Below are 13,689 nucleotides of genomic sequence, written 5' to 3' on the forward strand. Positions count from 1 at the left end.
TGTTATGCCCAGATTTTTCCGAGTTCCCAGGCGGAGATCTTCAAAACACTTCTTGGAGAAATATTCCCTCTCGTGCACTGGAACAGAGCCCTGATTTCAGCCTGACCCCAGTCCAGCAGTTATGGGCTTCTAAGTCTCCTCAGGACTCCCTCTGTCATCCACAGACACGTCCCTCCCAGTGCCTTTCCTCAGAGGGCCTGAATTGTAGGGAACCATAGAAACCAAATCTAGTTCACCTTAGGCTGGCCTGTCATAGCTGGTCAGGATCCGTCCCTCTCACCAACACCCTCACTCCGACTTTCCCCACACCTTCCTGCCCTGGACACTCCACCCAAGGAAGACAGACCAGGCTCTGGACAGTGGTCTGGGCCATCTCAGCATCTTCTTCTCCCACAGGCACCTTGGCATTGAGGCAGTCCCATGGCCATGAGCCCAAACAGGTCTCCAGAGAACAGCACTGAGGGAGATGCTGGGAGAACAGAGTGGAAGCCCATGGTGAGAGGCGGAGGTGGCAAAGCTGGGCTCTAAGCCAGCTCTATAGGAAGGACATGGCGCTGGTCCCTGAAGGATCACAAACTGCTTGCCTGGGCAGCTGAGTGAACTTCTCTGTGAATGTACACAGGATGGGAATGCCTGGTCCTGTCTGAGATGGTGGGGAGGAGTGGGACAAAACAGGACACTAGCATCACCAACTGCTCTGTGTCCAGGGAGAGTTAGGAAAATGCTCAGTGTTTGTTCAGTTAAGCAGGACACAGGCAGGAAGGAAAGTCTTCATCCCTGTCTCACAGAGACCATCCAGTAGCTTCAGGCTACTCCCTGCACAAAAGGTGGAGGAGAAGTCAGCTCTAAGGTCTGACATATATTAGTAAGTCACTGATGGAATCTACTATTTTCCTTAAGCCAAAGATGCTTTCAAAGACATTTCCATATACTTCACCAAGGAAGAATGGGCAGAGATGGGAGAATGGGAAAAAATCCGATATAGGAATGTGAAAAGGAATTACGAAGCGCTGATTGCTATAGGTAACACGAAGTGCTGGGTGCCTGTGAGCCTGGGAAACATGAAACAGGTCTTCACCCTTAGTGTTTACTTGGCCCTCTCTTAGGTGGCTTCTGCTCACAGTCCCTTTTGTGTGGAGACTAACCTGAAGGGAATTTTTATTGTTTTGTACCAAAGTGGGGTTGACCCTGTCAGTGCAGAGCTCACATCTTGCCTTGTTCTACATTCTTCCAGCCCATCCTACTGATTTCCCTGACTATGTGACACTTTCCATCGCTTCTGTGCTTTGTGCCTCCTTCTTAGAACATATATTTTGCTTCTTTGCAGGTTTTCAGAGCCACTCAACCAGGTTTCATGCATCACCGCAGGCAGGTCCTCAAACCCCAGGTAGATGACACTGAGGATTCTGATGAAGAATGGACACCAAGGCAACAAGGTGAGGGGCCAGAAGGATTTAGAGGTGTCTTCAAGAAACCAGCCTGGGCTTAGGTCTCAACTGCATCTCAGCCATTAGCAAAGAAAACATAATTTTCAGCATTCTAAAGTGGTTGTGGCTGAGTATTGACATGAGCCTGAATGAAGGTGAAGGTATAGGTTTTCCAGTGTTTTATGTTTAAAATTTATCATTCTTTGTAAAAAGAATTATTTTTGCTAAACATCCTTAATGAAAGGCAATTAAACATACCCTAGACTATAAATTCACTTAGCTCTTAACTATAGGTTTAAAAAACAAAACACAAATAGGATTGTTTTCTTAATTTCCTTTTTGGAATGGTTGTTGTTCATGCATGGAAAGATATTTGAATGTTGATTTTCTACCATGTAACTTTCTGTGCAGGTTTTGTGTGTGTGTGTGTGTGTGTGTGTGTGTGTGTGTGTGTGTGTGTGTAATTTAAAAAATTTTTAAGACAGCAAAAGAGACACTGATGTATAGAACAGTCTTATGGACTCTGTTGGAGAGGGAGAGGGTAGGAAGATTTGGGAGAATGGCATTGAAACGTGTAATATCATGTATGAAACGAGTTGCCAGTCCAGGTTCAATGCACGATACTGGATGCTTGGGGCTGGTGCACTGGGACGACCCAGAGGGATGGTGTGGGGAGGGAGGAGGGAGGAGGGTTCAGGATGGGGAGCACATGTATACCTGTGGCGGATTCGTTTTGATGTTTGGCAAAACTAATACAGTGTTTCAGGTTTAAAAATAAAATAAAATTGAAAAAAAATTTTTTTTCTGCACGTAAAATCATGTCCTCTGTGAGCAGACATAATTTTACTTCTTTCTTTTCAACTGGAAGCCTTTTGTTTCCTTTTCTAATCTAATGCCCTGCCTAGGACTTCTAATATTATATTTAATAGAAGTATTGAGAATGGGCATCCTTGCCTTTTTCTCTTGATCGTAGAAGTTTTCAGCTTTTCATTGATGACTATGATGTTAGAGATAGACTTTTCATATATGACCTTTATTATATTGCAGTCACTTCCTTCTATTTTTACTTTGTTAAGTATTTTTGTCATGAAAGTCTAGTAAATTTATTAGATACTTTACGGGCATCAGATGAAGCACAGATGAAGTTTCATATTTTTTAAATTTTAATAAAATTATATTATGCTCCCAGTGGAAGCATAGGAGTTGATGATACAGAAATCACTTTCCATTCCTCCTTTGGTAATCCTTGTCCTTGTCACTCTCTGGCTCAGAATTTTGTGTCCTTAATTAGAATGCCCAGAGTTTGGAAACATTTACCAACCAAAACACTGATTCTCATCATTTTTTAGGTAAACCTTCTGGGATGGCCTTCAGAAGGGAGCCCAGTAAACACCAGAAGGTGAGTGTCTCCCAAATCCTGTTGACAAAAGAATCCTCCTCACGGATCCAGTCACAGGTGAGAATAGGAGGAAACACAGAGATCCTGGAGACTGCTGCCTTCCTGTCCTGAATCTTTAGCACAATGTCTGATATCATTACCGTCTTTATAGTTAGTAAGAACAGCAAATATAGTAGGCTGTTCTATTGTTACATTATTTTCACAATATTTCAGACTTTAAGCATTTTATGTGAATAAACTTACTTAAACCTTAAAACAATCCTACAGTACCTATAAGTAGGTATATAGCTATCACCATTATAGATCAAGAAACTGAGGTAAAAAAAATGTTTGATTATATTCGTGGGATCACAGTATCACTGGTGGTACAATCTAATGCAAAGCCCCCTCTCTAATCCCCTTACAAAGTCGTTAGAACTTCCATAGTTCTATAAAGTTTCTTCATACATCTTTATATCATTCATCTGAGAGATGTTTTCAAACTCAGTTCTTTTGTGCTGTGCTAGTGAGGGATATCTGACTAAGGGAAGCTTAAGGACATGTTGGGTAGTTTGTAGAGTGGACGGTCCAGGATGAAGAAGGTGACATGATCCCTACCTCAGAGACTCCTACTCCAATAAGAGGAAGTAACTTGCAGCTCTGACAAGCTTCAGGTTTATGACTCAAAAACAACAAATAAGAAAATAACTGAAGGGCTTCACATAGGTTACCAGCTTTTGAGTAGAAACTCATCATCTGGACATGATTTCAAATGCTCATTCTTGTAGGAGGAAGTAACAAGTCCTTCCTCTGAGCTCCGATTAGACAACTCTCCTGTTTGGAATCATTTGTTTAGCCTGCCCCTGTTTTGTGAGCTTTGAGAGCGTAGCCCATACCTGTTAATTCTCAGATGTCCAGGCCCAGCTCAAAGCCCCTAAGGGCCCTCTGAATGTTTTGTGAATGAGTGACTCCACATTTAAACATTCATCTAGGAATAAGAAGGTCAAGGAATACTGAGGGTGGTATTTGTGAGCTAGACTTCAAATATAGAAGCAGTCAAGGGGATATATTAATGGCAGGGATGTACACTCACATTCATACTGTATTAAAGAGCTCACACAATGATTTGTTGAATGTTATTAAACTTCATGTCCACTATAACATTAAGAATCAGCATGTATACCAATTTATAGATCAGGAAACTGAGGAGAGCCCACTAGTCGTACAGCCTTCTTCAAGGAGAATTGATGAGGCCAGCTACTTTAATTCCAAACATTGTCTCTAGGACATGGCAACCTGAAACTTTCAGCTCATTTTCTTTATTGTCTGAATGTGTTTCTGCAGATCATCTTTTCTCTTCTCAATCTCACTACTTTGTCACTTTATTTTCCAGATGCCTTTTGTCCCCTCTGTAATTTTCCATACTTCCTCCTCCATCAAAGGTCCACTAATTAGTAGAAAACCTCACGGATTTCTCTATGAGCCCTTACCCTCTTCTTTCCCTGACCTCAAGCTATTCTCCCTGCGTTGCTCTCACTTTTATGCAGAAAGTTGAAGAGAAAGAATCTTAAGATATGAATTCTAGTTTTGATTCACTACCCACTTAGGTCCTTTTTTTACACTCCAGTGTTCAGAGCCCCCCTCCACCAGGTATTTCCAAGAATTGTCAAAGTATTAACTAAAGTCATGCATGTAAAAACACTTCATACAGTCCTAAAGAACTAAAGAAGTACATGTTGTCTTTTACTCACATGGAAGAGGTTGTCCAGGGGACCATTAAATAAGGTAACTAGTTTGAAGAAATTGCCGGGAGCAGCAAAATTTCTGAAGAAAAGTGGCTCCAAACAGGCTCAGAAACCAGTGCCCCCTTCCAGAGAAGCGAGGACCCCTGGAAAGCACCCCAGACACAAAGTCGGTAAGATAAAGTTTGTGGAGTTCCTCTAATTAGTTCCTCTAATCCCTGTAGAAAAGCTAATAAGTATGGCCTAGGTGTGGGGTGTGGACTTTGGGTAGGCGTGGGTTTAAGCTGGACTGATCTGAGGCATAAAGTTAGCACTGGGGCCTTGGGAAAATCTTATACATTTTCTGAGGTCCTGATTGCTCATCTGTAAAGTGAAGCTGAGCATACGGTGTTTGGAAGGATTACATGAAATGCACAAGTGCTGACACCTACAAGTAGTTCAATAAATCCAGCTGTGATGATAGGGACCACACTTTGTTAGTGTTTATACACAGACCTCTGCTCAATGCTTTACGTGTCATGCCCTTCACATATATTTTCTGAGTAGATGTGTCAGTGAACTATTTCCTAAGTAAGAAGGTTGGGAAGTTAAACCTACTAACAGGAAGTGCGGGAAGCTAACACTGAACTGGGCATCTGTGGTCAGTGTGGAGCCTCAGTCTCCTGAACCAGTAGTTAAAGGGAGAAGAAACAAAGTATAGAGAAGGGACTTCCTGGTGGTTAAGTGGTTATGACTCCACACTTCCACTGCAGGAGGTGTGGGTTCCATTCCTGGTCAGGGAACTAAGATCTCACAAACCATACAGCATGGCCAATAAATAATGTATCATTAAAACATAAAAGTACAAAAGTAAAAGTTTGAAAAATAAATGTGAAAAAGTTTTAACAAACTGTATAGATGGACAAGTAGGAGATCTCACCCTTTCTGGTAAAACAGGGACTAATTCTCCAGACCCCACCAGCCTTGCTTAGCTTCTGTTCTCCATGTTAGAACTCAGAAGAAAGAAGACCAAAGTGAAGAGGTACAGCGTACGAGAAAGAAAGGGCCATGTGTACCAAGAGGTCAGCGAGCCCCAGGATGACAACTACCTGTGTGAGTGACCCTGCTGGCCCACTCATGGAGAAGGGGTTATGAGACCTTGGTACAATAACCTCACCTCACCATTTGGTCCCCCAATCATCCCCTTCCTCTAGGACTTGGGGTACAGGATCAAGGCCAAAGGCCGTGAGTGCCCCAGCTCTTTCTGAAGGTCTTTACGACCAGCAATATCACTATACCTCCCCTCATCCCTGTTGCTCTCACCTCCAGATTGTGAGGAATGTCAGAACTTCTTCATCGACAGCTGTGCTGCCCATGGGCCCCCAACCTTTGTAAAGGACTCTGCAGTGGAAAAGGGGCATGCCAACCGCTCAGCCCTCACTCTGCCCCCTGGGTTAAGTATCAGGCCATCGGGCATCCCTAAGGCTGGGCTTGGAGTGTGGAACGAGGCATCCGATCTGCCACTGGGCCTGCATTTTGGCCCCTACGAGGGTCAGATCATATACAATGAAGAGGACTCCCACAGTGGATACTGCTGGATGGTGAGAAATAGCCCTCTTTCCCTGTCCTCTGGCTCTAATCGTTTGTGTGTTGTGGGGGTGTACTTCATGTCTACATGCAAGGACACGGATGGTGATGACATGGTCGGCAATGACACAGTCAGCCCTGTGTACTGTGTGCACTGGGCATGAACACAGGATTTCTATCCAAAGGTCAGAGGAAGGTGGGAGGCAGTGGCACAGGCACACAAGACTTCTATCTAAAGATCAGAGGAGAGCTGGGAGACAGTGGTACAGGCATACAGAAGTGACCCTTCACTTGTGGAGCCCTTGCCTTCAATGTGCCAATAGACTCAGACTTGAAATGATTACTAAGGAGCTTACTGTGTGGTCCGACTGGCAGTTGAATCCATGCAGGCTGAAGAGCACCAATGCCAGCAGGGGGAAAGTTCTTCTATTACTTACTACCAAAAAAATAAAATAAAATAAAGTAAAAGAGAGAAGAAAGCTTGTATCTCTTTTCTGACACTCAGGTCACCAAAGGGAGAAACAGCTACGAGTATGTGGATGGAAAAGACACATCTTTGGCCAACTGGATGAGGTGGGTGCAGTGAGCCTGCAGTTTGTAGATGTCGCTCCTCCCTCAAACCCACACCCCTTTCCTTCTCAGTCCATCTCCCTCGGTAGCTTTCACATCTTCTTGCCTCTTTTCCCTCCATATCATGCTCTTTCATTTCAAAAGACATTAGAAAAAAAGAAAGAAAAATATAGCATGTGCCCTCAAAATATGTCTATATGCTCAACAAAACTGAGGCACTTGAACACAACTTGAGGAGTCTAGATTCACCAGGGACACTTTACCTCACTTAATTGACACTTACCAAACACTCTGTGTCCCAGTTTAGACAGTGAACTTCATTACTGAAGCAGATCACACAACCCATGTCCTTTTGGAGAACATACTGAAGACAGACATTAACCAATTGATTTTAGGAATAGTAACCTTACTTTTTCTATTTTTGAATAATTGCACAGCACCAGGATAACCTAACATGGGAGACCTTGAGTCCGTGTGGGCAACAACCTCCCCAGGCTCGGTTCCAGTGAGAAGTGGGCCCTGAGGCCTGAGAAGGAATGGGGAGCAGGATGGCCATGAGCATGGCCATTCTCTGAGGGCCTCTACTTTCATCAGGGCAGGCAGAAAGTGAATAAACTATTACTGTTCTCTGTCTCAAGCTATGTCAGAGCACTCTCCATGTTTCCATGGGAGAGGGTGGGCAAGTGAATAGGACCCTGGATACATGTCGGGAGATTGGAGAAAAGCCTCTGGAGAGAAGGAAGGCTGGGGTGAGTGCTGAGGGGTGCATGCTAGCCTAGGAGTACCAAGTCCTGCGGAATGAAAGAGAACTTAATTTAGAGTTTAGAGGAGCTGGAGGTCACCAGTCTTATGGACAGTCCAGGTGGAGACAAGTCTGGAACTGGGCTCTGGACAATGGCTAATTAGGTAAGGAGAGAAAAGCATTCCAGCCAGGAAGAGGACTGGAAACAGGATCTGGAAATAGGAATTCACACAGCCAGGTCTAAGGTGTGTACAGAAGGTCCCCATGAGGGGCGGTGGGAACCATGGCGGCCTCAGAGCCTGAAGGCAAGGAGCTGGGTGTGGTCCAATAGTGGAAGGGTCTCCTCACCTGTGGTTTCTTTCCCTTTCCTGGCCTTGATCCCAGGTATGTGAACTGTGCCCGGGATGATGAGGAGCAGAACCTGGTGGCCTTGCAGTATCACGGGCAGATCTTCTACCGAACCCGCCAGGTGGTCAGGCCGGGCTGTGAGCTGCTGGTCTGGTATGGGGACGAGTATGGCAAGGAACTCGGCATCAAGATGGACAACAGGGGGAAGAGCAAGCTCTCGGCCCGGAGAGGTGAGCGTCACCCCTCTTCCAGCGCTCCACCCCATCCTGGGGGGCTTCCTTGGTCCGATTCTGAAGCAGAGTCCAATCCAGTCTAAAGTCAGTCAAGTTGCAATTAAAATGCCTCAGAATTTGATTCATTTCATAAGACTGTTAGGAAAAATATTTATATTAAAAATATTAGTTCTAATTTTCAATATTTCATGCAAAAAATATGTAACATCACCTTCTGCTGAAAGGCTTAGAAGCAAAAAGCAAGTTTTTTAGCACCTACCTGCTCTCTCACCTTTACCAGTTTCTTCCTCATTTCCTCCACATTTCTAAGTGACATGCATACAGTGATTTGCATTCAGTTACTGTTTCAGTTTGTTGTCATGTGAATTCATACTTTGTGCCAGACAGGGCTACACACACTGAAACAGACAGAACCACTGCCTTGGGGCAGCATGGGCTTCATACCAGACAGGGGCTGGTGCTCTGAGGAAAACCAGTGCATGAAAAGTGCCTCGGATCAGCATGAACAGAGTGGGGTGTGGCGGAGGATGGTGGGGCAGGGTCTCTGCAGAGATAACACCTATGGATTCCAGGATTCCAGGCAAGGGAGCAGCCAGTGCTGCAGCCTCAGGGCCTGGAAGAGAGGCCATGTCAGTGGTTGCAGGAGGAAGCACAGAGGGAGAGGAAGGAGGCTGGATGGAACACAGAAGCCTCAGCGTCAATGTCCATGTGCAGGCCTTAGGGTCTTCCTGGGTGACACAGAACAACCATGTGGCTATTAGCTCCAAGCGGCATGTTCTCTGTTCTAAGATGATGTTCCACTTCATTTTTGGGAAGAGACAGCAGTGGGGAGTCCCCTCAGAGGTCAGTTCATTGCCAGACATGAGGGGAAAGTGGCCTGGGTAAAGATGCTTGGGAGTGAGGGTGTGAAGAGTCTGGCTGGAGATGTATTTTTAAGCAAGACTTCCTAGTGCATGTTAAATGGACTAAGACTGTGTGAAATTAGAGGTATGAATATTGGTGAGGCTTGAGAAAGGACATGTCTTTATTGTATGATGTATAGAAAACAGAGAGGAGCAATTTATGAACCAACCGGGGCCGCAGGAGCCAGAGACCTGTAGTCAGTAGGACCTGGGCCTCTTGGTCTCGTCCAGTCTCAAACCCACTTCCTGTAGAGTGGTTTCTTTGAAAGGCTGCTCTTTGAACAAGAAGCCTCAAATACAGCTTGACTCACACCTGCTCTAACCACCCCCTGTGCTGCCTCACATATGCAGAGAGCTCTAGGCCAGGTGCCCCTAACTTAATAGACCCTTTCCCCTCACACGGAGCCATTCAGGAAGATTCCACCTAAGTCATCAAGAGTCTTATCTCTCAGTAGGGTAAAATACCTGTGGCCACTGTGACACGACTTTTCAGATACTTACATGCAGGGAAAGGTCCCTGCAGATCCACCTGTATCAGGAGAGACGCTGCCTCTGATGCTACTGAAAGGTCCCTAGGCTGGGTGGTATGTAGAAAAGGCCCTTGATGCAAGCTTCCTGGATTTCTGTAGATGTAGAGAATAAGAATGGAATGGAAAAGTGGACTGTAAAGACACACTTGATGGGAGACAAATCGTGCACTGTCAACACTAAGATGATTACTGGGGCAGGCTTTACCATGGCAAACCAGCTACCTGACTAAAACTTCCTCTTTCAGCAGAACCAAAGCCCAAGATCCACCCATGTGCCTCCTGCTCTCTGTCCTTCTCCAGTCAGAAATTCCTCAGCCAACATGTCCAACGCAGTCACCCCTCTCAGATCATCCTGAGGCCATCTATAGGAGACCACCTCCAACCAGAGGATCCCTGCCCAGGCAGTCAAAATCAGCAGCAGCAATATTCTGATCCACACAGACCGAGTGGCAAACCAGAGGGTCGAGAGCCCAAGGAAAGGCCCCATCCTTTGCTGAAAGGCCCCAAACTTTGCATAAGGCTGAAGAGGATTTCAACGGCCTCTTCCTACACACCCAAAGGACAAATGGGGACTTCTGAGGTGCATGAGAGAATGGCCGAAGAGCCCAGCACAAGCCAGAAGCTGAATCCAGAGGACACAGGCAAATTATTCATGGAGGCAGGGGTCTCAGGGATTATAAGACTCAAGTACGGAGAGCATGAGCAAGGCTCCAAGGATAGGTCAAGTCTAATCACACCTGAGAAGATATACACAGGGGAGAAGCCCTATGTTTGCAATGAGTGTGGGAAAAGCTTCATTTGGAGGTCAGATCTCACCAAACATAAGAGGACACACACAGGGGAGAAGCCTTATGTTTGTGGGGAGTGTGGGCGAGGCTTCAGTGAGAAGTCAAATCTCACCAAACATAAGAGGACACACACAGGGGAGAAGCCCTATGTTTGTGAGGAGTGTGGGCGAAGCTTCAGTTTGAAGAAAAATCTCATTACACACCAGAGGACACACACAGGGGAGAAGCCCTATGTTTGTGGGGAGTGTGGGCGAAGCTTCAGTGAGAAGTCACGTCTCACCAGACATAAGAGGACACACACAGGGGAAAAGCCCTATGTTTGTGGTGATTGTGGGCAAAGCTTCAGTTTGAAGTCAGTTCTCATGACACACCAGAGGACACACACAGGGGAGAAGCCCTATGTTTGCAGGGAGTGTGGGCGAAGCTTCAGTGTGATGTCCAGTCTCATCAGACACCAAAGGACACACACAGGGGAGAAGCCATATGTTTGCAGGGAGTGTGGGCGAACCTTCAGTGTGATGTCCAATCTCGTCAGACACCAAAGGACACACACAGGGGAGAAGCCCTATGTTTGCGTGGAGTGTGAGTGAGTCATGACCAATAAACCACATCCTAGCCACAGGAGGATTACTGTAGCCACCCCATGCCTCAGCTCTAAGGGAGCCTCAGAGCAGGTTTATGATCTGTTACTGTCACCAAGAGTATGAGGAGAGACTTCCCAGATGGTCCAGTGGCTACTACTCCAATGCGTAGAGCCATGTTCAATACCTGATTTGGAAACTACCTCCCACATGCAGCAACCAAGACACAGTGCAGCCATGTAAATAAACACATAAGCAAATATTTTACAGAAGCAGTGTGATGAACACAGAATTAATTGATTAAACAGACTTGCCACTTTCATGACAGGAGAGGAGGTAGATAAACAGCAGATGGTTTCTTAAGTGTTCTGTAGATATTCATGCCAATTGCCTTCACGGTTTTTTGTACTTCTTCTAATAAATTTTGTCTCCAAACAAATCTGAAGCCCAGACTACGTACTCACCCCCTCCCCTTATTACTGACAGCAGTGGGGTCCAGTGATAGTGAACCCCTGGGAAGGCATTGTTCTGGAGCCAACTCAGTTAGGTCACTGGACAGTCACTTCCAGGGTCCAGGGAGAGGAATCTAGGATTTGAGACAGACTCATCAGGGAAGAGAAAACTCTGGCTTCCTGGGAGGTGTGGCCTCTCCTCCCTATAGACCTAGACTCTACTTTGGCCTCTCCTGGTTGCCCTCTGTCTTCCTCTGACTTCTGTAGCCCCAAAAGTGAAGGCCACGTGCATGTGTATGTGTGCATGTGCATGTGCCTCGCTCAGCCTGGGCCATCTGGTCTCCCTCACTCTGTCTTTGCCACTTCAGCAGGGTCATCACAGCATCTGGACTCCAGACTCGACCACAGGGGTCCAGTTCTCAGCTCTGCCCTCAGCATCTGTGTGACATGGGACAAGATGCTCAACCTCTCTGTGTCTCTATTCTCATCTGTGATACAGGGTGGGAGCATCAGCGTTTTGGTCTGTTGCATAAGCACAGGCAGAATCTGGCAGAGGCTGGCTGAGAATGCAAGCCCCGCCGTTGCTGTTATTTGTGTTTTTTTTCTTTAATCTTTTTAAATTTTTTAATCGAAGGATAGTTGCTTTACAGAATTGTGTTTTCTGCATGTCCTTCAGCCCCCACATCTTCCAGGTCTTCAGAGCTAGACGAGGAAGGGGCTGTTTAGGCACTTAGCTGCCCTGATGAGGACATGTGAGGTCAGGGATGCTAAGGGAGCACAACCTCCCTTCCCACCATTGCCGTTCTTACTGAGCTGGGCAGCCCCAGAGCCCCTCCACACAGACAGGCAGTGCTGACAGTCGTCCACCCTGCGGACAACAGAGCCTGGAGCCACGTGTGCAGGAAACTCCTGTCCAGACCCCATCCCACCCCCCACCTGGAGGGTCCTTGAAGCCCACACTGTGGCTTCTCTAATGCACGGGTCTTGTACCTGTGCCCACATGCTTTGGTCAATGCTGTTGCGACCTTGAAATTCTTAACTATGAAATAGTTCATCCTTACACTTCCCTTTTATGAGTGAAGTCTGATGGACCATAGGGTGCACTGTGAGCAGAGCAGATGCACACAGCACAGCCCCCAGGGCTGACCAGGCTGCACGTGGTGACAAGGTGGACAAAAAGTCCACCCCCGCAGGTGAGTGAAGGTGGTGACTGCACCAGGAAGCCACGCTTGCTTAGACCCAGAACTGAGTTCCAACACAGAGTGGAGGCAATGGTGTTCTTAGCAGTTGACCACACCCTTCCCTCTATGAAAGAAAAAAGAAAAAAAGAAAAAAAAATCTAGGCAAAAAGCCTACAGCACCCAGTATTCCCAGGTGGTCTCCCATCCAAGTCCTAACCAGGCCTGACCCTGCTTAGCTTTGGAGATCAGCTGAGATCGGGTGCCTTCAGGCTGATATGTGCAGAGACATATGCCCAATATGCTACTGGAGATGAGTGGAGAAATAACTCCAGAAAGAATGAAGGGATGGAACCAAAGCAAAAACAATACCCAGCTGTGGATGTTACTGGTGATAGAAGGTCCGATGCTGTAAAGAGCAATATTGCATAGGAACCTGGAATGTCAGGTCCATGAATCAAGGCAAATTGGAAGTGGTCAAACAAGAGATGGCAAGAGTGAATGACAACATTCTAGGAATCAGCGAACTGAAATGGACTGCAATGGGTGAATTTAACTCAGATGACCATTATATCTACTACTGCGGGCAGGAATCCCTCAGAAGAAATGGAGTGGCCATCATGGTCAACAAAAGAGTTCGAAATGCAGTACTTGGATGCAATCTCAAAAACGACAGAATGATCTCTGTTCATTTCCAAGGCAAATCATTCAATATCACAGTAATCCAAGTCTATGCCCCAACCAGTAACGCTGAAGAAGCTGAAGTTGAACGGTTCTATGAAGACCTACAAGTCCTTTTAGAACTAACACCCAAAAAAGATGTCCTTTTCATTATAGGGGACTTGAATGCAAAAGTAGGAAGTCAAGAAACTCTTGGAGTAACAGGCAAATTTGGCCTTGGAATACGGAATAAAGCAGGGCAAAGACTAATAGAGTTTTGCCAAGAAAATGCACTGGTCATAACAAACACCCTCTTCCAACAACACAAGAGAAGACTCTATACATGGACATCACCAGATGGTCAACATAGAAATCAGATTGATTATATTCTTTGCAGCCAAAGATGGAGAAGCTCTATACAGTCAGCAAAAATAAGACCAGGAGAAGACTGTGGCTCAGACCATGAACTCCTTATTGCCAAATTCAGACTTAAATTGAAGAAAGTAGGGAAAACCACTAGAGCATTCAGGTATGACCTAAATCAGATCCCTTATGATTATACAGTGGAAGTGAGAAATAGATTTAAGGGCCT

General features: G+C 45.9%; 1 protein-coding gene across 1 annotated transcript; it reads left to right on the forward strand.

The window, feature by feature from the left end:
• Positions 1-426: 426 nt before the first annotated feature.
• LOC129638470 (histone-lysine N-methyltransferase PRDM9-like) lies at positions 427-10,816 on the forward strand. The gene is made up of 11 exons (XM_055562919.1): positions 427-502; positions 907-1,033; positions 1,336-1,436; positions 2,777-2,826; positions 4,564-4,720; positions 5,538-5,639; positions 5,856-6,127; positions 6,619-6,686; positions 7,810-8,003; positions 9,687-10,135; positions 10,556-10,816. The coding sequence occupies exons 1-11, from the start codon at positions 427-429 to the stop codon at positions 10,814-10,816; spliced, it is 1,857 nt and encodes a 618-aa protein (XP_055418894.1).
• Positions 10,817-13,689: the final 2,873 nt, after the last annotated feature.

The sequence above is a fragment of the Bubalus kerabau genome, chromosome X (assembly GCF_029407905.1).
Source record: "Bubalus kerabau isolate K-KA32 ecotype Philippines breed swamp buffalo chromosome X, PCC_UOA_SB_1v2, whole genome shotgun sequence".
Lineage (NCBI taxonomy): Eukaryota > Metazoa > Chordata > Mammalia > Artiodactyla > Bovidae > Bubalus > Bubalus kerabau.

Excerpts from the sequence above, each read along its gene's own strand:
- LOC129638470 (XM_055562919.1), top strand. The coding sequence starts at position 427 with ATGAGCCCAAACAGGTCTCCAGAGAACAGCACTGAGGGAGATGCTGGG. Across the intron at positions 6,128-6,618 it reads ACAGTGGATACTGCTGGATG|GTCACCAAAGGGAGAAACAG; the intron begins GTGAGAAATAGC and ends TCTGACACTCAG. Across the intron at positions 6,687-7,809 it reads TCTTTGGCCAACTGGATGAG|GTATGTGAACTGTGCCCGGG; the intron begins GTGGGTGCAGTG and ends CCTTGATCCCAG.